This window comes from Cyprinus carpio, chromosome A21 (assembly GCF_018340385.1).
Source record: "Cyprinus carpio isolate SPL01 chromosome A21, ASM1834038v1, whole genome shotgun sequence".
Classification (NCBI taxonomy): domain Eukaryota; kingdom Metazoa; phylum Chordata; class Actinopteri; order Cypriniformes; family Cyprinidae; genus Cyprinus; species Cyprinus carpio.
In genome coordinates this window covers 11,271,747-11,294,368 of record NC_056592.1, presented here as the reverse complement: position 1 = coordinate 11,294,368, position 22,622 = coordinate 11,271,747, and the positions used below count along the sequence as shown (strand labels likewise).

Here is a 22,622-nt window from a genome sequence, read left to right as displayed (position 1 = left end):
TTGTTTATAATATGATTATGTACTGATATATGTTAGTATAATATTTTTTTTAAACAATTTTATTGTGTTTGAGAGTTTTTAGCATTTCAATTTAGAGTTAGACTGTTTTGATATCTTTATAATAATTTATTAATTTAAATAAAGCAAGTCATTCTGGAACCCCTTGAAAGTTTACTGAGGCCGCTTGGTTGATGACCACGGAATATCTTTATGGACCTCTTCAAACCCTGATTCTAGAAGAGCAAATACATATACATGTAAATTCCAAATTATGGGGGAAAAATTCTATTGAATAGATATGAGTTTTGTCTGTTTATGTAAAGGAGTGAGAGGTCTTCTGGGGTTTTCTTCGACGTGCGGCACAGCAGCGCTGCATTGCGATGCTCAGAAGCGCCCACCCTCCCTAATTCACATGCTCATCATGGAGGAATAACAGGTACCTGCTTTACAGAGAGAGGAGGACAGGCTTATTCCCATCCCCAGCGACATCTTGAAACGTATGTTCTTGTCATTTATTTATCTTTTATCAGACACTCTGATGTATTATTTGATGCGCTGTTTTCACGCGACCGTGTGTGTGGTGTAGAATAGAGGAGAGAGCAGAAGGACACCTATTGCGAGATGAAATAGTCTCGACGGTAAATGACTCCGATTGTCTGTATTATATAATCGAATGTTATTTGATTGTATTGTATGTTTTTTATTTGTCATGATATTTGGATTTATACATTAAATATATGAACGTGGATGTGTAGACCATGGGTTGGTTGTTGAAGCAGTTGCCCACGGCAACGTCTTAATCCGCCTAACGCCACACTGACGAGCTCGAGACATTGTCGCTATTTGTATCCACGACGGTTGAATGCAGTACAACGATTAAACAAAGATACACCGTGGTTTTTATTTTGAATTATGTTTTGTGCAGGTGGTCAGACCATTCGCGAATGTGTGTTATACTGTTTTAGCTAAGCAGACAATCGCGATGAAGCATTTTCTGAGGTAAGTACGTCCCTAGTGCTTAATAGTGATAGATCGCTTCTTATTGCTTAGAAGCTGAAATATCATCGTTGTCATTTTCCATTTTTAAAGATGCATATTAAATTTACCGTTATGCGGATGTTTTTATTGTATGCTTTGTAGTGTGGCCCAATTATGTCATGGATGTTGAAACAAAAACAGAAACGAAATAATTATTAATTATTCTTATCAGGTATTATTATTATTAGTATCATCATCATCATCATCATCATCATCAGAATCATATGAGTTTAAATTGCATGCATTATTGCACAATAATAACAATTTGTGTGTGTGTTTATATATATATATTATCGCTATTATGGAACATAGCCTGCTTCTATATATAAAATAGACTATTTATTATTATTAGTTTATCATAGTATATTTTATTATTGTTAAAATATCCTAATAATGAAATATTAATAAACATAAACTTATTAGCGTTATTATCTTTAATTATTTATTTTATTATATATTTCAAAATACTGATTATGAAAAGGTAAAATGTAAAAAACTAATAAATATCTTTTAAATAAACAATTCCTTGATGAGTTGGCCCCTGCCTTTCAGTTTTAGGTGCTTTCCCATGAGCCACTCCTCTAAATTATATTGTTTACAATAAATGATGTTGAAAGGCACTAAACCTAATAAGAGGTTGCTCCAAATGTACCAGTATAGATTTGTATTTCACCTAGACGTTTAGAGGTAGAGACCACTATAATGCAATATCAGAACTGGCTATTATTAAAGTTCTGGAAAAGGAAATTGTATTGGTTTGTATTTAATTCTGTTCAACAGCTTTGATAGACAATAATATTTTTTTTTTTACAAAGGTTAGGTTAGAAATTAATTTAATTTCGTTGGGGTGGGGAGTCTATTCTGTGATGTGTGAATTTAATCTTAATATGATAAGGGATAGGATTAGGTTTGTTTTTTTTCTAGTGTGTTTTGTTTAGCGAATTAGCCTGCAGTTAGATTAGTAAATAATATAGATGGACGGATTCATCCATGCATTGGTTCAAAACAGATGCATAGTAGATGTCAGTAAGTCCTTTGGTGTATACATACTGCTTGATACATGCAGGATATGAAACATGTTTAAAGAATAATACTTTCAAAATTATATTTCTCTTTCATCATGCAGATTTTTGTAGAACTGTGACCCATTTCATCATGGTGGCCCACTTATCTCTGTCTCGAATTTTTACAGTGAAGATTAGGCCTAGCTTTTTGTTTGTAGATATGTTGAGAAGTTTATTGTGATGTTTCTTTTTTATCTGCTTGAGCAGTGTTAATAGAAAACACACATCTGATTCAGTTATTATTTCAGGTTTAGAATACTCAAATATAATGAGCTTTCAAAATACCTCAGTGAGTATGCTTTATTCTGGGACAGAATACACAGGTGTATTAGGCCTGTCAGTATTGGACTTGTGTCATTTTATTAAGGCCTCTTTATCTCTCTGAATCTTCTAGGGTCCTGACCCAGTTACTGGTGTTGCTTTATTGTAAGTGTTTGTGGCGGGGCCTGAAGTTTGTTATCAGGAAGTTGACTGGACGATGTGAGCTTCAACGGATCTGTTACAATAACAAACCTGGTGCTCGAAGGACCCTCAAGATCGGTAAATACAGTCAGAGATTTTAGTAGTACATCTACAGCAAAAAACAGTATGTCTGTAACCTGGCTTTATGTGGGAAAATTTTGATATTATTTTACGTTTCTTTTAATTTCACAGAATCCTCACTCAAATGCTCTAAACATGAGGTAAGTCATGAGGTTTATGAAATTTTTTTTTTTATTATTTTTTTTTATTTAAATGTATTTTTTATGCATTTATTGTATCACATTTATTGTATTATTGTATTTTTAGTTATATATTTTAACTATTTATATATTTAATAATAATATTAAATGGTATGTATTTTGTAATTGTATGTAAATTTAGTAGTATTATTTAAATACTATTGTTATCTAATCATATTTTGCTTATAATAGCTTTTATTTTTATAATATTTTAGCTTGATTTAATTTGTTTTTATTTAAGTTTTACTAATTTTAGTGCGTAAGCTTATTTCAGTTGCTTGCCAAGGCATCATTTTCAATTTCGTTTTTTTATTTATTTTTCATCTAACATTTATTTTATTTCAGCTTTATTTCAATTAAAATTATTACAATTATTATGTAACAATATTAGTTTTATTTAACAATAACAACACTAATTATACGCTGATTTTAGGCCCTTCTCAAACTAAAAGAAGACTAAATATTTTACATACTGTATTGTGCTGTTATTTTTATATTAGCTAATAATGGAACACTCTTTTTTTAAATTACTGTACGTCCGTAGCTTTTGCAGTCGGCCATCAACGTTCACCCAGATTCTGTGGAAAAGACTATTGATGATATAATGTCACTGAAAAAGATCAACCCTGACACTAACCCACAGTAAGGATCCCATCATTCCTTGATACAGTTTATGCATTTACAGATTACTTACTTTTTGAGCACAAATGCTGTGTTTCTTTTCTTCTTCCAGGCTTGGCATCTCTCTCCAGGCTTGCCTGCTCCAGATCGTGGGTTACCGAAACCTAGTAGTGGAGGTGGAGAAGCTGCGTAGAGAGCCGTATGACTGTGAAAACCGAGCACATGAGGAGATGCTCATGAAGGTATTAACAGTAACTCACTATTAGCGTTTTCATTACTGTTTCTAATAAATATATATATAGGTGGCTACCATTCACAGTGTAGCACAGCCTCTCGGCCATAACAGAATTGTCTCTAATAGTGATGCTTTCTCAAATATCGTTTCACTCACCAGCTGTGGAAGGAACTCCGTCCTGATTCTCCTCTCTCTGGACGCATCTCAAAGCAATGGTGTGAGATTGGTTTCCAAGGAAACGACCCCAAGACTGATTTCAGGGGCATGGGTCTCCTGGGCTTGCACAACCTTCTGTGAGTAGAGAATCTTCTGAAGTGAAATCAGGACAAAAACATTAGATCGTTATAGTCATTTAAATGTATGTACTTAAGTGAAATTTGTGCCTTGCTCAAGGGCACCTCAGTCTATTTCGAGACAATCACACCAGATCTTAGCTCTTTTCCAAAACATAGTGTGCCTTTGCTGTCTAGTAACTACACAGGCAGCTACCTGCGAAACATCTTAACCATCATGGAACTTCATGAAAGACACACCAGATTTTAGTATGTACTGTAGGCTTGTGCTGTTATAATAGCAATAGATTTTGACATTAGCATGTTGCTAAGCTAACAACACGATACCATGTACTGTGTACTTTTGGTTTTATATAATATAAAATTTTTAAAATTAAGTAGTTGACTGAACTGAATTAGCTTTTATCAGTTAGCAATAGACTTTGACATAAGCATGTTGCTAATAAAAAAATAAGTTGATTGGTTTGAATTAGCTTTTATCAGTTAGCAATCATAACTTACATTGTGTAAAATAAAGTAGTTGACTGAACTGAATTAGCTTTTATCAGTTAGCAATAGACTTTGACATAAGCATGTTGCTAAGCTAACAACACCATACTCTGTTAAGCAATAAATACATAACGTACATTGGGTAAAATAAGTTTATGAATTACACTGAACATGTTTTCATCAGTTAGCGAAAGATTTTGATGTTAGCATTTTGCTAAGCTAACAACACCATACTCTATTAAGCAAGAAATACATAAAGTACATTGGGTAAAATAAGTTTTTAATTTACACTGAACTTGTTTTCATCAGTTAGCAAACAATTTTGTTGTTAGCATGTTGCTAATGTAATAACACCATAGTTAAATAGCCTATATAACATACATTATGTAAAAAAAATATATATATATTTTATTAAACTAAACTAGTTTGTATCACTACTTTTTACTAATGAATGAAATAAATGTATGTATAATCAATATTTTGTTTGTATTAAACTAAACTAGTTTGTATCACTACTTTTTTTTAATGAGTTTGATTGATGTGTGTATTAGCATTTGCTTAGGTGGCATAAATAAGTTGCCTAGCTTTTGAAACACAGTAAGTGTACTAACTGTATGTGGCCTTAGAATGCAGTCTACATAGGCAACTCACTAGGTTTTTGAACAGTACAATTCAATGGCTAATTGTCCATCTATTATTTGCAGGTATTTTGCAGAGCATGACAAAGCCACCGCTCTCCAAGTTCTTCATGACTCCTTGCAGCCCAAACACAGGTCAGATCCTTCAGATAGTCCTCTTAGGAGGTAACGATATACACTCAGTTATGGTATATTTTCACATCCAAAAAAGTATCAGTGATGGGTTTAAGCTTTAAACACACATTAGCAAACACACCAAAAGCAACACACAGCATCAGGATCTTGCCACAGGATGTCAGTTAGGGTGTAGTTCCCCAGAAAGCTCTTATCAGTGTATTGCTTTATATTGTGTGTGCATACCATGTTTATTTTAACAGCTGATTTTTTTTTCATGCCGTGCAATCGATCACACCTTCAGCATGCATGCCTCCATCATGCACCCACACATTCCTTTTCTGTTCCTGCTTCTTTTTTATTCCCATCACTGTCATGCGCAGGAACGTTCCCAAAGAGGAAGCCAGGTACTCCATTTTTGCTCTCTCCGTAAGAAATTCATTTGATCATTTTGCCTCAATCTAATGGCTGTATTTTGTTATTGTTGTTTTTTTAATCTTGAAAGTGTCTAACCTCACCTCACTCTAAACACAATGCATTATGCTCCATTATAACGTTGGTTAGTAACTGTGAATGCTTTCTCTTTTCTACAGTTAATCTCACGTGTGTAATTGTCGTCGTTTATAGTTGTCTGTTTAAGAACTATTAGCACAGGACTGGGTGGATACACTCTAACATTTTGGGTTTTCACACAGCAAGATGAGCAAAGCTGAGTGGGACAAGAAGAAATTTGACAAAGCGATTGGGTGAGTTCAGAATATTGCAAACTATTGCATGGACTAGAACAGAATTTTTTTTTTTTGCTTTTTTTTTAATTTTTCACTTGGGCCAGTAAGCAACCAAAGAACCAGTTGCTAAATCTGTGAATGTTAAAAATAATTCTGCTGTGTGTGCAGCGCCTGAACCCTGCTTGTGTGTCAGCACTGATGCTTTGTTTGTTGTTTTTAGTCGGGCTCTTGTGCTTTTCTTTGTGTTTGGGTTTTAATTAGGTTTTTTGTGTAGCACGAAGCCTGTTCAATCACTGCGCTGCTGACATGTGCGGTTAAAGACTGCTTTGTGTGAGGGTTTGGATGGAATCACTGGCAGTGTCTTAACTTTTTATGATGTTTATTTACACTAAAAATTATTTCTTTTACATTGTGTTTTGTGCTGACCCAAATCTTTTGTGGCACAGATACTCCTTTGCCATAGTTGGCATAAACATCACAGACCTGGCATATTCCCTGCTGGTGAGCGGGGCTCTGAAGACTCATCTGTATAATGTGGCACCAGAGATGCCAAGTCTAGTGCACTTCCAACAGACCTTCTGTGAGTGTTATCATAATGTCGCCATTGTTGTCCTTGTGAAAACAACTATTGTTGTAAATTATACAAGTGAAATTATTAATAATATATAAAACTATTTTTATTATAATTATTACTATTATTATATTTGTAGTTAAATTATACAAGTCAAAACTATATAATATTGTACAATTAAATTATTAATTTTTATGTAAATTATATAACAAAAATATAAAAATTAAATAATACAATTATATATCAGTCTATCTGTATGCTATAAACATACATACAGTATTTTTTATTTATTAATAACTTTAATTGTATAAAAGGAATTTCCCTAAAAGAGCATGGATAATAATGATAATAATAATAACAATAATATTTCCTATTATTATTATTGTAGTTTAATATTTATTTATTCTATATATATATATATATATATATATATATTATATATATATATATATATATATATATATATATATATATATAATTATATATTGTGTGTGTGTATATCAGCCTATAAATCTGCTCTCTCATTATATAATTTATTATTAATAATGTTATTTATATAATTTACATAAAATTAAATTCTATAAAAGATTGTAGATACTAACTACTACTAAAAATTATACAACAACAACAATAATAATAATAATATTATGATGATGATAATAATTTATTTTTATATTTGTGGTTAAAAATTGGTTTTAAATTACACAATTATTTAAGTTTATTAAGTTTAAGCTTTTAAGTTTATTATATATTATATTTGTTTATTATAAAAAAGATTATATAAAATTAAAAATGTAAATATGTAAATAATTACTATATATTTACAAGATTACTTATTATATTTATTTTTCTTAGGTTATCTGATGCAGGAGTTCCACAGGTTCTGGATGGAGGAAGATCCATGTGACATCATGGAGTTCAATCGCGTGCGCACCAAGTTCCACAAGAGCGTCCTGAAGCAGCTGAAGAACCCTGACATGGCACTGTGTCCTCATTTCACTGCCTCTGACCTTCACCTGGTCAACCTGTAGCTTTTCATTCATCTCAACTCTTGTGACCTTTCACCTTCTCATCCTTAATGTCCATGTCTCATTACTGCCAACTGCTTAGACGGTGTCTTTCTCATGTATTCTCACACCAGTGTCTCCTTCAGCCCATCCGACCAGAAGTAACTGAAGATCACCAGCACTGCTGAAGACCATGTTGATTGTATGTGCGCATGGCAACAGTGCACCACCTTACAGCTTTCACACTGATTGTGATATTTACAGCCATCTGAATGTGGATGGGAGAGACATCTCTCCAGATAGGACAGGGTTTCTTATAATAGGGTAGAGCTCCCTATCCACCTGTAGGTGTTGGTGTTTGTTAGTATTGGGTAAAAGACACTGAGCTTCAGGTGCACGAGAGTTTCTACCCACATCCACCACAGTAGGCTGCGCTGATACCAGGCACACTTAGAAACAAATGGCCATTGTTTATATACACTATCATATACTTTCAGAGCTGTTATATTAAAGATAACCTTTGTTACATTATTGTAAGTCTTTTAAAGGAATATCAAGATTCAGTACAAGTTAAGCTCAATCAACAGTACTTTTGGTATAATTTTTAAAGGTTTATTAAAAATTTATTTAAAAAAGCAATAATTTGGTTTTAATTTTGGTACTTACAATGGTAGTGAATAAATAAAATTTGTAAATATTAAAATACTCACTGTTTCAGTACTGTAGCCACAAGACATACATGTTAACAATTTTAGTCTGAAAAATACTAACATTTTCTGTGTAAAGTTATTTCCAATTTTATAACATTGTTGGCATGACAACTCTAAAACAATTGTAAATACAATGATTTAAACAGATCAAATAAAACATACATTTTAACAGAATTCATGCAAGTGCTTTTATGAGATTAGAATTGTCAAATTTCTGCTTTAAAACACTTTCAAATTGGCCCTATTGACGTCCACTGCAAGTGGATCACAGTGACCCTGATTTTTGTATTTTTTTTTTTAAAATTAAAAACAAAAAAGAGTCAACATTAATTTATGTGGTAATCAACAATATCAATGCGTAACCATAACCATTATCATCACCCTCATATTCTGAATCTCACTCTTCTATCATATACTTACAGTACATAGACTACATGTTGCCAAGAAGCAGAGCTTAAAATCAAATATTTACTTGCCAAATATGGTAGGATAATGTGTGTTTTGTGAATGTTATCATGCAGAGCACATGATTGTTTTACAAATGTATTAGTGTTGATGTAAACAAAAAAAAAAAAAAGATGGAATGTTCCATTTTTCTGTTCTAGCACCAAAGCAATAAGTGACGTTTAGAACAGTTAGTAGAACAGTCTTGTTTTCTTTTGCACAAGTGGTGCCTCTAATTAGCATAATTAATGTATAACTCTGAAGTTTTGGTGTCGGTGTGAGTGTTTGTGTTTTTGTTTTTTTTTTTTTTCTTCAGCATTTCTTTTTTTTTTATTTTTGTGACATCACAAATGCATGTTGCTCTTTTGTTTAAGTTTGTCCATTAACCCTTTTACACGATGGACGGTCACAGGGTTTACATTATGATTAAGTTTTTGCCTGCAAAAAATTGTTATCAGAATGTCACTTAAATTTTTATGTTGTTAATCAGTGCAATGAATGTCTATGCTATTGGCAGTGTTAAGCAGCTTCTTTTTAATAGCTATTGGTTGAACTGTGTTTCCACATGATTTTTTAATGTGTAAAAAGTGTCATAATTCTCATTGCAGCACTTTTACAGATGAGACAGAAGCACTTGCTGTACACAATGCCTTAGAGGTGGAATACATCGAAACATTAAAGCTCATCATTATGCATGGCCGAATGTTTTTGTATCAGTTGGGTTTTTGTGTTCTCTTTGTGTTCTCATGCCTAAATAACTCTTTTCCCCACAAAAACAATACAGGATGATTTATCAGGAAATCCTAGTTCTGGGGTGCTTTATAAATCATTGTACCTCTGAATAAAAGGCTGCATGAAATGAAAGGCAATTACCAAAAAATAAAACAAAACAAATAAAAACAAAGCTATACAGTAATATTTATCATAATAATAATGACAAAATCTAATAAAATTACTAAAAAGTAAACCAAAATATAAAAATAAAACCTAATAGTTTTCCTATAATAGTTTTACTGATAACACTAAATAAAATGGCCACAAACAAGCATACGTGATATTCTGAGTTTGATCTCAAGGGGACAGTCAGGACTCGTTCATCCTCAGAGGCATGTTTGGAGAAAGCAGATGCGGTTACAGGATGAATGATGTTGTGCTTCGAAGAAGGAAATCTAAATAATAAGTACCCATATACACAATGTGTAGCATGAATTATTTATAAGATTATTATTTAACATTATTATTCATAAAACATCCCCTCGAAACTGAAACACCATTTATAAAAGATTTCAACGCAGCTGAAAAACATCTTAGATTAACCAAGGCTGATCTGCTGGTCTCCCAGACTGGCCTGATTGATCTGTTGACAGTTTTAGATGGGTTTTGTGCACTTTCAGCTGGTCAGACTGGAAGACCATCTTAGCTAGAAACCCCGTTTCTAGGCCAGCAAACCTGGTTTAAGGTTGGTTGAAGATTCTTCAAATGTGCCTCATATCTGAGAATGCCTGTGTGATGACAAAAATACAGTCTTCTCATAAACACAGGTTATGGTTTAGAAAGGACTGTTATCTGCCCACTCATAACATTCAAGGGCTAACGTGACATGACAGCCGATCTGACATCAGACACACTCTGTCTCATGCAAGTTCCTGTTTCCCCAACACATGCCTTATTGTGGAGCAGCCAGTGACAGCGTTTAGCATAATGTCCAAACATTTCATGACAGGGATGTCGAGAGGCATTAAGAAACCTTTTAGCATGATAACAAATAATAATAAGAGCTCAAAGTGAGACGGGGCATTGCCATCAACCAATTTTTCACTGAACACATATTGAAGGGTTTTGCATTAGTATTACTTTATGATGATTGTTTTGAAATGGCTTCACTTCAAGCATTCTGTACTTTCCACCTGTGCCCTGCAATAGAGTGTCTAGAATGGATACTCCACCTCAGAATGAAAATTTTATCATTAATCACTTACCCCAATGTCGTTCCAAACCCGTAAAAGCTTCGATCGTCTTTGGAACACAATTTAAGATATTTTGGATGAAAACCGGGAGGCCTGTGATTGCCCATAGACTGCCAAGTAAATTACATTATCAAGGTTCAGTAAAGTATGAACGACATCACCAGCTTTTCATCCTATTTGACATTGAGGGTTATTTAGGGTGTTTTGTGATAGAGAATCGCTAGCTGAATTTGTCTTCGTATAAAAAAGTATACTCATCTATTCATAAATATGATTCTTGAAGCCTAAAACCATCCAAATAAATATAAAATGTGGTCTCCGAAGATGAAAGAAGCTTCTAAGGGGTTGGAACGACATGGGTGATGTGTATAATACAAATTTTCATTCATTTGTAGAGTGTGTTTTTGGTGTGGAGTATTTTTTTTATGGGGTGGTGTATTATATTTTGTATTGTGTTATTTATATTATTTATTTTATTATATACTGAAGTATATACTTAATATGAAGTATACAGTAACTAGCCTGTCTGCTGTTTTACTTCAATGGTTTTAGTTTACTGTTATATAGTGTATACTGCTTGCCCTATTTGTATACACTGTAGGATATTTGTGTAATATTTAATGTAGTAGTGGTGATAAAAGTATGTCCGTATGCTCTTCTGATCGTGTGCATGGAATAACATACTATCATATTACCCCTAAGTATGAATTGCAGTATACTTTATGAAGCCTGTCTGGTTTCACTGAAGTTTTGGAATTGAACGTTACTCCACTATTAATGTGTACACCGTGTACTGTAAATAATCACTGAAGCATTATAACTTTATTTCATTTAACTTTAAATGTTTTAAAAACTGTCAGAAATACCATTCTGCAATACTAACTTTAAATGTTTTAAAAACTGTCAGAAATACCATTCTGCAATACTTCTCTAATGCTGCAGTAGTCATGACAGGAATATTCCTGCAGCTTTCTTATTTTGTTGTTTCTTATTTAGGTTTTTCTTCTTATTTGTTTTTGTGGTTTTTTACTTTGGGTTTTTTTTTTTGTTTAGGTTGATATCGGTTTTTGAATTTGTCCCACTCAGTGTCACTCGGATTTAAAAATGATCTTGAAGCTAGAACCTAGAATAATATGAAATGTGTCTCATACAACTGTGTGCTCACTAGATAACACATAAAGTGATGTGTATCATACAGAGGTGCACATTTTTAGATGATCCTGGATGACATACTCCTCAAGGTCATTAGCGTGTTCTAACATATGTACCAACATCTGTTATAGGTTTTCAGCACATATGTATGTTTTTCTGTTATATTTTTTCTGCTTCGCCCTTTGTTCTGCTTTGTTATTAATTTGTATTGCAATGATTTGCTGTTTCTGCAAGGATTCTTGTAAGGGAAAAAAAAAATTATACTATTTACTGTAATGTTGGACCATCTGCTCTTCAAAGGACAACTGGTACTTCAGCGCCCGCATAGTTGACTACTATGCTCAAGAAAAAAAAATAACATATACAAATAAAAAATTAATAAGAAAAACCTTTGTTGGAATCATTGAGAGACAGTGATTTGTAATAAGTAAGTGATGTGCTGGGTCAGTGAGAAAAAAATTGAATAAATCATACATGTATTGTATTTAATAAGTGAAAATTTGTTTTTTTGTGTTTTAATTTTATAATTAATGTTTGTTTTTTGTGAATGATTTATGATTGTATATTGGTTAAGAGTGCTTATAATTTATTTTTGTCTTTTTAAGTGTATATGTATTGGTGTCACTGGACCAAACTCTCTTGTCTCTATAAGTTTTATTTGTCATATATATATTACAATGGTGGATTTGTGTATAATGTATATGTGTTTAACTGGGTGATGAAGGAAACAGCTATGGGTGTGACGCTATTTGGAAATGACAAGAAATACAAGCTCAAGCTCAGTGCAAGATCTTGGCATGGGGTAAGGATGATCTTTTGAGAAAGTTGATGCTCTGCCAGAACCAGACCTGTGAAAAACCTTCATGGAGGGGTCTTAGCTGAGACAATCCGAAACATACCGCCAAGCAACAAAGGAGTGGCTCAAAAACTTTGAGTTGAGATGTGGTGCAAACCTAGTGAACCTTACAAAAGATCTTAGAGAGAATCTGTAAAGCGGGATTCAATAAGGGTACTAAGTCGTATTTTGCTTGGGGATTAAATACTTATTTGAAACACTGAAATGCAAATCAGTTTAGAACCTTCATATAATCATATAATGTGTTTTTTCTGGTTAAATACTCTTTATATAGTTTTTTTTAATCAATGGAAGTAAATGGTAACCAAAATTGTTTGGTTTGCAAAGACTTGAGGGTAAGTAAATCATGACAGAACTTAAATTTTTGGGTGAGCTTGTTTGAGTTAGACATCTTTTGTTCTGATTTAAGGAGTCCAAATAACACTACTAACCCAAATAAAGACACAGAGGAGCAATCTCATATCCATTAATTTTTTTTTTTTTTTTATTTTTAATTGATAATGATATATATTTATATTTTTTTAAATTTTTAAATATCTAAGGACACCACTTTCATCACAGCAAGAGACCATGGGGGTAAAAACCTAATGCCACTCTCCAAACACACTGATCATCAATATGCATCAGGATCATTGTGTGTGTGTGTTTTTGAGACAGAATGAGAGAAGGCATAGAGGATAGAGAGGAAAAAATACAATGAGAGACAAACATATTGTGTGCTTGAGTAAAAGTGCGTGTGTATTTAACAAGACGTGGGGTCGTCGGAACAGGAGGGACCATAAATTGCACTTTCCGATCAAATGCAAGTTAAACAGAACTGGGCAGAGAAAGACTGATCAGTATGGTGTCCTGAAGCTTTGAAATTGTCCACGTACTGTACTTTTGTCCAGATGTCCGTTGCTACAGTTTTCTGGAGAACATGCTGAAGGCCTGAATGAGGTTACACAGTGTTTTTCATAAAAAAGGGCCAAAGATGGACTCTGACCATGGCTCTCATGATACAAACAGTGTCTTCAGAGGCGGTCGGTGTTCTGAACAATTTCTATTCTATTTCTATACACGTTTGCGCAGTTAAGTTAGGTTCGTTTCTCGTACAATTGGATTTCATTATATCATTCATAAAAACGTCTGCTCTAAAATGAATGGAGGAACATTTAAATACTTCTCAATTTTCTCACTTTTTTTTCAGTAGTCACATAAATCAAAAATAAAATATGCTTCTGTGGAAAAAATAAAACAGTCTAGAGGGTACCATGGTCTACGACTGCACAGTGATTATGCAGGGCATGGCTTGGGAAAGAGCAGCGGCTGAGATGCACTGAGAGTGTGTGCCACATTCCCGAGAATCATGGGCGCATAGGTCCAGTGACTGATAACTGATAACATGCCCATGTTATTAAATCCATAGAATTTCATGTACGTCTACATATATCAAATCTTTTCTATGTGTGTGTGTTTTTTTTTTCATTTTCTAATCATTATTGCGATGAATTCTTTTTCTAAAGATGGTTTAAAAAGAGAATTACACTCTGTCCACTACAGAATCGGCTATTTACAAATTCGTTAAAAAGCAAGCGAGTTGTACAGTCTGCTATTTACAAAACAATGTAAATAATTTACTTTAGTTATGATTTTTTTTTAAAAAGCAAGCGAGTTATACAGTTTTATATTTATATATGTATGTATATATTTAAGAACTCTTCTTCACAGTTTATTTAATAAGTATTCATTAATACCATATCCATGTTAATAATACCCTCTCGGGCAAACAAATGCCCATTTTTAGCTATGTTAAGAAGTTGAGTTGCGGTGTTTCGGTTTGGCAAGGGTTATGGCTAAGTGTTAGAACGAGCAGATCTTTTTTTTTTTTTTTTACGGCTATCAGTTGTGAGTTTGGTTTTCTTTTTTTTCTTCCCGCATCGCCCTCAAAGGCAGCATGACTTCTTTGAATGTACTTGATGGAAACACAGAAGTCTGTGTGATAGCCAGAGTGTAGTTTATTGAAGTGGAGAAGTGTTTGTTATATCCGTCAGGGGAATTGTTTAGTTTTTGAAATCTGGCTTGTCGGCGCAATCGCTCAGCTTGGTGGCGTCATTGCTGTAGGGTCGGTTTTCTGATGTCTGTTTTGCGGAGTTTAAGGCACTTGAACGTTTTTGGTTTTCACGGTAAGTCGGATGATACCAGAGCAAGTCCGGAGCTCTGCCGCAGCGAGGGGCCGGAGTGGACAGCCTTCGGGCAGTCTGGAGTCAGGACGCGACCGTTCTCGCCCACACTCCCCGTAATGGACAGGCGCGCCTTGTTCCGCATGGCTTCGGTGAAGGTGAGCTGCGTCCGGAGAGAAAAGAAAGATAGGAACAGGGAGAATGGGAGTCAGCAGCATGTACTTAAAAAGCCAGAGCATCATTATTTGAATGAATGCACATTATCAGCAAGCACATACAAAACACCAGATTATGGCACAGTTCAGCGATGAAGCGTCTTAAATGCATCTGGCATAGTCCTTTGGAGCCAAAGATTACTTGAAATTCACAACTAGGGGTTTTTTAAGACTATGCCTAGGGTGAAATGATCATCTCAAGCTTGGTTTGGCTATTCCACTTTAGGAGTGTGATTACAAACGTGTGCAGTCCAGGTACCTCGATCTTCAGCATGCGCAAATATGTGAATGCACGTTTCCGACTTGGAGTACAGGTGGAGGAGACAGAACAAGGATGTCACAAACACAATAAGCTTTACCACGGCAAGCTACGGCAGCGAAAACAGAGGAGCTCCACTTACGACTGCCGGGCACCTACGTACATCTGACCTCCTACATCTCTACTCCTTCAGTGGCGTAGACGTTGTAACCCTCTCTATATGTGGCTAAACTCTGAGTGCTGTGGGTGGGACTGGGCCCTAGTGAGGGCTGGGGGCTGGGGAGGGGGATGGGACTGGGGAGAGGAGAGGAAGAGGGGCGACGTTCAGACTGTTCCACCTTCATTCTCTTGGCCTCGTTTCGGGACTTGTAGCAGAACTCGATGAGGGCCACCAGCATGGCCAGGCCCAGGCCCCCGACCAGAATGTAGAAGACCCCAGCCACATTACTGAGGCTGAGGGCCTGTGAGCTCTTGTCCTGGATGCGAGAGGAAGGAAAGGAACAAGAAGACAGGAAGTTAACGCGGAGGGAGCGGAGCCAACGTACACTTGCACGCACGCATTCAGAGAACTACTCACTACCAAAACACATTCAAGCACATTTACAGTTTACAGACAAATCAGTTCATACTGTATCTTCCCAATCAACCTTTCGCTTGCAGGCTAATCTGAAAAGCTGATGTTTTTGTGGTGACTTCTATCAGGCATCGATGCTTTGACAGCATCCTAAAGAGTGACAATTATTAAGTAATTACAGGAGATGCTTTCATTTTTCTCTCAGATGGATTGCTAGCTCCACACTGCGACAGGGTTTTAACTTCTCACTGTGTTCTAGCTTATCTCCACATGTGGCGTGTTTCTCGCTCCACAAAAGTCGGGCTTGCTTGGGTTGTCATGCAAAGAGAAATCAATGGTACGCTTGGTTAAATAAATTTAGTATACCTTCAAAAGCCCTGTCACTTCCATTCCTCTCAGGTACTAGGTATGTTATTAAAAACAGAGATGCATCTAAGAAGACATTTAGTGTGGAGATGCAGGGCATGCTGGAACTATCCTGCTTGCTGCACATCTGAAATCTCCCTACAGATGAGCATGCGCTAGATACTGGTGACTTCCTGCCTCACTGAGCATTAGACAACAGTGATGGTCCCAGACTTGTGGAGACTGACCTTACTTCCCGAGTCCTTGGGTCCACACTCGCCCTTATCGTACCACCATTTGTTTTTCAGCTTGTCTAAGATGCCTGATTCACTCAGTTTCAAAACGGCAAGGTTTACGGGGGTTTCAACCGCGCAGAGGAATGTAACACAAATAACATAAATAACATCATAGGACATGTTATTTTATGTTATTCACTCATAACAGCTGACACAGCAGTTGCACTGGCAAAGTGACCGAGCCAAGGGTCCTGTCGTGGTACATGTCTCTGTGCTCTATTTAGGGGAACAGTGTTTTAGGGCCTGGCACTGGAGCCACAGACATATGAACGGGACCTTGCTCCATCGCTTTGGGTAACGGGCGCATACTGCCACAGCCTGCTTCTCTACCAATGCTGGAGGCAATTACTGTTAAACCACAATTATTGGCATATACCATAGGCACCAACCTTTTCACGTCCCTTTAACCAAGGTCATTACAGTTATGAATATTTAGTTTCAATTTAACTCATTTAACTCTAATCCATTTTAGTTGTTACATTCATGCTTTTGGCAGATGCTTTTATGCAAACTGGCTTTGTGTTAAAAAAAAAATATATAGTATCTATCTTCAAGTAGTGACTTCAGCACTACTTCTGCACAATTAAACTGCATTAAGTACAAAATTAGTTGTTTATATTTTTAGTTATTTTTTTATACAACTTTCTCTCAATTAAGTACAATTGCAGGGTATTTTTATACATAAATATGGAAATATATTTGCAGAATACTTAGTATATTTATTTTTAACAAAGGTATACATATACTTATATAATAATATGTATACAAATTTATGTAAAAAAATGCTTTCATAGTTTTAATGTTTTAGTGTTATTGCTCTCTAGTGCCATTGAAATGTTTCAAATTTTGGAGCCTTAATTTAGTTTCAGTTTTTCTAGTTTTTGTTTTTATTTTATTAAAACTGCTTCTGCCTTTGGATGGTATCTTTAATACATAATCATAATGTGACACTGCAGCACCTTTCAAAAGACAATGAATGTTCTCTGCATTCCTATCAAAAATGCAGCTAATGTGCCTCAGGAGAAGAAGAACAGCAGCTAAAGAAACTGGGAATAAAAAGACGCAGCTATTTCAATGGAGAAAAATTTACTTGATGAATGCCAGAAGACCGAGGAGAAAAAGTTTGTTGATTGTTAAAGTGGTGTATTTGTGCTCTGACAGTAATTGCGTTCCTCTCTCTCTTCAGGCTAAACAGGGTCAGGATGGAGGTCATGTATGCACTTGTGCCCCGGCAGATGCTCCCGTTACAGAGGAAACTGTTTACCCGCGTTGGTTGACATAGTGGCTAACCTTCTCACCACCTCCTCCGCTGCCACACTCTCCTTTGTCGTACCACCACTTGTTTTTCAATTTGTCCAACAGGCCTTGTTCATTCAGTTTTAAAACTGCCAGGTTAACTGCACTTTGAAACGATAAAACATAGTTTGTCAGTAGCAGCAGTTTGTAATAGTTGAGCAGAATCCAATCAGGTTAAATTAAGAAAGAAAGGGGTGGAAAGCTCTATAGATTAGTCGCCCGTTCCCACCCCATTTCCCCTTAGAAAATACTAAAACACCAAACCACAGAGGACAAACCTCTCTTTTCCTGTTTTCATGTTAATTTACACCAGCCTTATTTGTCTACCCGTACTACACACCTCCAGATGGGGGAATGGAAAAATCAATTTGTTCTCTCTGCTTTAAACCCCCTCCCCAGCCCAAGCTACCCTTATTTCCCATCCTCACTCGACTGCTTTACTATGCACTCAGTATTGCTGTGAGATGCGCACAGGGAACCCACGATATTGAATGCCTGTTACTTTCCCTATATGCTGCTTACAGACAGTTTAAATGAGCACTGAGGGTTTAAGCCTCTGAAAGTGCTGAATGAGTTTGATCCTATTCCCCAGACCCCTGCGTTCCCACCTCTTGCTCAGCCACAAGAGAGCTGGCAACACAATTCTGCTACGAAACACCAGACAGTATCTTTCCCTGTAGTTCTCGTCAATGTTTATCATTCCTTAGATAATGCTCTATAAATATAAGCATATCATATAAATTACTGTTATTTTACGTACTTGCTATGACACAAACAATGGGGTCCAAAAGTCTAAAAGACTACAGTATGAATAATGCTTCTATTTATGAAAATTTCACTGTAAATCAGGTCTTTGTAAAATATTGATTTAAAACATAAACATTCAAGTCTTATGTCTCAGCACATGCACGTCTATTTCTCTATGACATTCAGCATGATTTGACAATATTCATAATCATAATAAGCATATCATGCTTCATTGGAAGCAGGAATATCTGATGTTTTAAGATGTTATTTATTAATAATAAACATATTGTGCTTCTTATTTATAATTAAACAGAAATAGTGAAAAATATAAAATATTTACAAAATAAAATATTTAATAATAATAATAATATTTGTTTTAAATTTCAAAATCCTAAAACTTTATAATTTCAATGACAATAAACAAGCAAATAAAGTGCAGAATCTTAAATATTTACAAGTCATGAATTAAGTCAAATTATTTTTTATTAAATTAATAAATACATGTAAATATTTAATAATACATGTTTTCAAAATCCTAACAGTTTATATTTTCAATAATAAATAAATATAAATTAATAAATAAATGTGAACTAGATTTTTGTGTATTTGATTTTTTAATATTTTTAGTATTATTAATTTTAGTAAATTTATTTAGAATTAATTAATTATTTAATAATAATACTTTTGTTTTCAAAATCCTTATAATTTATGTTCAATAACAATAAATAAATAAATAAATAAATAAACAAATAAACAAATAAATAATTGTGAACAAGAATTTAAAATATTTTTTACAAAATTCATAAATTTAGTATAATTCATTTAAATGAATGAATTTATAGATTTAAATTTAGTAATAATAATAATAATAATAATAATAATATAATAAATGTGAATTATTTTTGATGTAAAAGCATAATTAATTTGTTTTTATTATAAAACTCCTAAAACTTTATATTTTCAAAAATATATATATAGATAGGTAATAATACAGATAGATAATGTAAAAGGGTGCAAATATGATCTAGTTAAGGGTCAAAATGTACATGATGGGAATGATTCAAGAGAGGTTTATCCTGAATGCAGTTTATCCTGAATGCAACATTAATAAACACACAGCCCACAGGATCAAAGAACGGGACAGGGAAAGAATGTAGTGAGACACATCTGAGCTGAGGAGGGGAAGAGAAAGAAGAGCATTAAGGGCACTGTGCTGTACATCTGAAGCCGTGTGAATCTCCTGCGCTGGTCTGACATCACAACAGCAGGAGAAAAGCCATTACGCCATTGGACGCTCTTCCCCCCGGTATCATGAGAAGGGTCAGACAGACCGCGGTAACACCGCAACAAAATAGCTGATCCCAGGAGCTACCGTCATCTGTAACTGACTCTTCTCAACCTTTCTTTACACGGTTCATGGTACTTGTAGTGTTTTAAACGTCTGTAACTTCCAGTATAAGTGGGGAAAAAGATTTGGGTAGCATCAGACCAGGCAGAATATTCAAAGGCTTGTCCATTAGTTGAAATTCATGTGAATTTGTTAAACATTCCAGATTTTTCATCTCAGAAATTCAGTGGCATTAACATGCATGCATCAGTTTGAAATGACCTGCTTCAGGCTACATTAAAAAACAAATAAAAAATAAAACAAGAAAAAACAAACATATAGCACTACGTATACAAGACCTTTATCTGCACACAAATACACATGAGAAAAGCAAAAAAAAAAAAACAACCAAAAAAAAAACAACCAAAAAAAAAAAACAAGGGAAACTAGAAATAGGCACGCCAGGGAAGGTGGAATACCATAACAACACGTGACATATTGTTATACTACTCCACCCACCTTAACTGTGAGCCCTTAGGCGTCGCCACCCCGTAGCCTTTGGAGTCCAGGTTTCCTCCCACTTTCATGGTGTCGCAGGGTTTGCGCTGCTCCGTGTACTCGTTCATTGTGGACTCCAGCAGGAAGGCGTACTTCCCTTTGGACTTTCTCACCCGTGCCACTCCCTCTGCCGTGGTCTTAGTGAACACCGTGGGCTCGGCAGACTTCATGTAGCTCCACATTTTCTCATAAACGGCGATCTTTGACCTCTTTCTCATAAACGGCGATCTTTGACCTCTGGAAGTTGGGGAAGAGGTGTAGAATGGCAGTGAAGTGTGCAGAGGAAGTGTGGAGAGTGCAAATTATTTGTTAGTCACTATCTTTGACCTCTGGAAGTTGGGGAAGAAGTTACAACCACAGATAAAATCACAGTTTAGAGGTTCTCATCCTTGGGGTTGAGACCATAGACTGTAAAAAGATGGATGATGCATCTCCCCTTCCTTTCACAATTAGAAAAGTGAAGCCAAAACATTCTCAGTATGGCCGCTCGTTTGGAATGAGTCTGCAAATCATGTGATCCTGAAAATGATGTCATTTGGAGCCCGAGTCTGCGCAGTAGAGATCGTAAGGTGGTGGCTTGGTAACAATAATGTCACCACACCCCATTTTTACAGTATAGCATCAAATAACTATCGAGCATCCTTAATAAAAATATGCAAAACACTTAAACAACACGCAGATAAATAAAGATACTCTCTAAAAAGAGAGAAAACGTTCTTATTAACGAAGTCGTTAATTAGATTTTTGCCTGTTACCGGGTGTTGTCACTGGGTAACCATTTGCATAATCCCCGCCTGCCCGCGAAATACGAAACAGAGTCTGATATGACCCACAAACCCTTTTGCTATTAGTGCATTTACATCATGTTGAGAACGCATTCTGGAACCACAGAAATTTTCAAGCCTTTTGTTGTGTGCTTGTCATTTTATCAAGAACCTTCTCTAATCTGGACTTTTATCTTCTTTGGCTTCTAATCTGTCTTAATTTGGATAACAAGCTATAATTAGTTAATTGATACGTTAGGTGTACATTTTCAATTGCTGTGCTCAAAATATAATTTTTTTGGGCCAATATGTGGGTATACCTAGTGCAGCTTTAGGTTTCAGGTAAACGATATTTACTGTCTTACTGAAGTAGTTCTAAAATTCACAGTGAACCTAAGATGTCAAAGGTGTAGACTGACAGTTGTTCTAATTACTTTGTGTTAATAATAAAGAATGTAGTGTAGCACACAGACTATATAATAATTGTGAAATAGCTGTTTATTGTGAAATAGTTACAGGGTTAATTTGCGGGAGAGATGAATGATTTTTGCTGTGCTCCTGTGATACAACTGTTTTTCTGAAGCAAGACCAAGCATCTTTTGTCTGTCGTTCTTCAAACATTAAGTAGAATATTTCTGTTTACAAACTGTATTGTTTCATCATTAGTCATGTTAGCACTCGGCTAACGATCCACCTAGTGTTCACAGTTTGCAGCTAAACTTTAGCTGTGGGCACGATTTGCTGCAAAAGTGTTTTTGTAGCTTTATGTATTATAAGAACAGATTGATTATATTAATTGTTTTATGTAAAGGTGCTTTGTCAATGTAGCGCTGGCTAACAGGCTCAAGGAGTCATCTCTGTGCCAATCACAACAGGTTTGGCCAGCTGACCAATCAGAGCAGAGTAGGCTTGAGGAAGGGAGGGGCTTGCTCCGAACTTGCTTGAAACGAATCATTTCCTAATCATTGGCAAATGACTCTAATATTAAATGTATATTCTGAGAAAATTACAATGTTTTCTGACCTTAGATGCATATTAAACCTGATGTAGGGGCATCCTGTTTTTGATTTTGGATAAAATAAATGTGGTGTTTGATGAGCAAAAAACCCTGAAAATTTTATAACAAACTCAAACTTTTGAATTGTTGTATATATTAGCATACAGTATATATATACTATTATAAATAATTTCTTACATAAAAATACAATGTTAAAATGTATAATTTTTTCAAGTGTACTTTTTTGTCATAGGCTACAGGCATATTTCTATTTAAAAATGTGCAGTTTTAGTTGATTATATTATATAAATACTGTATATATACTGTGTGTGTATGATTCTTTTTTTAATAAAATAAATGTCAAATGTAGGATACAACATTATCTAATGCAAAAGTGAACTTAAGTACATTATAAAATAGTAACATAAGTTGC

At 34.9% G+C, this 22,622-nt stretch overlaps 2 protein-coding genes across 6 annotated transcripts in view; one reads left to right on the top strand and one right to left on the bottom strand.

Moving 5' to 3' along the window:
- The first annotated feature begins 341 nt into the window (after nucleotides 1-341).
- Nucleotides 342-7,832, top strand: elmod1 (ELMO/CED-12 domain containing 1). 2 transcript variants are annotated; one of them, XM_042710844.1, is made up of 12 exons: nucleotides 342-497; nucleotides 926-999; nucleotides 2,497-2,642; nucleotides 2,757-2,785; nucleotides 3,369-3,466; nucleotides 3,558-3,687; nucleotides 3,840-3,973; nucleotides 5,167-5,235; nucleotides 5,598-5,621; nucleotides 5,910-5,960; nucleotides 6,389-6,522; nucleotides 7,369-7,832. In XM_042710844.1, the coding sequence occupies exons 2-12, from the start codon at nucleotides 983-985 to the stop codon at nucleotides 7,542-7,544; spliced, it is 1,008 nt and encodes a 335-aa protein (XP_042566778.1). In that variant the 5' UTR covers nucleotides 342-497; nucleotides 926-982; the 3' UTR covers nucleotides 7,545-7,832. The 2 variants fall into 2 exon arrangements, with proteins under 2 accessions (XP_042566778.1, XP_042566779.1); XM_042710845.1 differs by lacking the exon at nucleotides 5,598-5,621 and having other exon boundaries at nucleotides 343-497.
- A 6,870-nt stretch (nucleotides 7,833-14,702) lies between these two features.
- Nucleotides 14,703-22,622, bottom strand: part of gria4b (glutamate receptor, ionotropic, AMPA 4b) — a 79,275-nt gene continuing 71,355 nt past the window's right edge. Inside the window, exons 13-16 of one of the 4 annotated variants that reach the window (XM_042710838.1) lie at nucleotides 20,390-20,637; nucleotides 16,453-16,567; nucleotides 15,624-15,761; nucleotides 14,703-14,974 (exon numbers count right to left, since the gene is read on the bottom strand). In XM_042710838.1, the coding sequence (XP_042566772.1) occupies nucleotides 14,810-14,974; nucleotides 15,624-15,761; nucleotides 16,453-16,567; nucleotides 20,390-20,637 (666 nt within the window). In that variant the 3' untranslated portion in view covers nucleotides 14,703-14,809. Of the gene's footprint in view, nucleotides 14,975-15,427; nucleotides 15,762-16,452; nucleotides 16,568-17,790; nucleotides 17,906-20,389; nucleotides 20,638-22,622 lie in introns of all 4 variants that reach the window. The other 3 variants (XM_042710839.1, XM_042710840.1, XM_042710841.1) reach the window with 3 other exon arrangements.

Coding starts and splice junctions, on each gene's coding strand:
- elmod1 (XM_042710844.1), top strand. Junction 5,961..6,388: donor AAATTTGACAAAGCGATTGG/GTGAGTTCAGAA, acceptor TTTGTGGCACAG/ATACTCCTTTGCCATAGTTG. Junction 6,523..7,368: donor GCACTTCCAACAGACCTTCT/GTGAGTGTTATC, acceptor TATTTTTCTTAG/GTTATCTGATGCAGGAGTTC.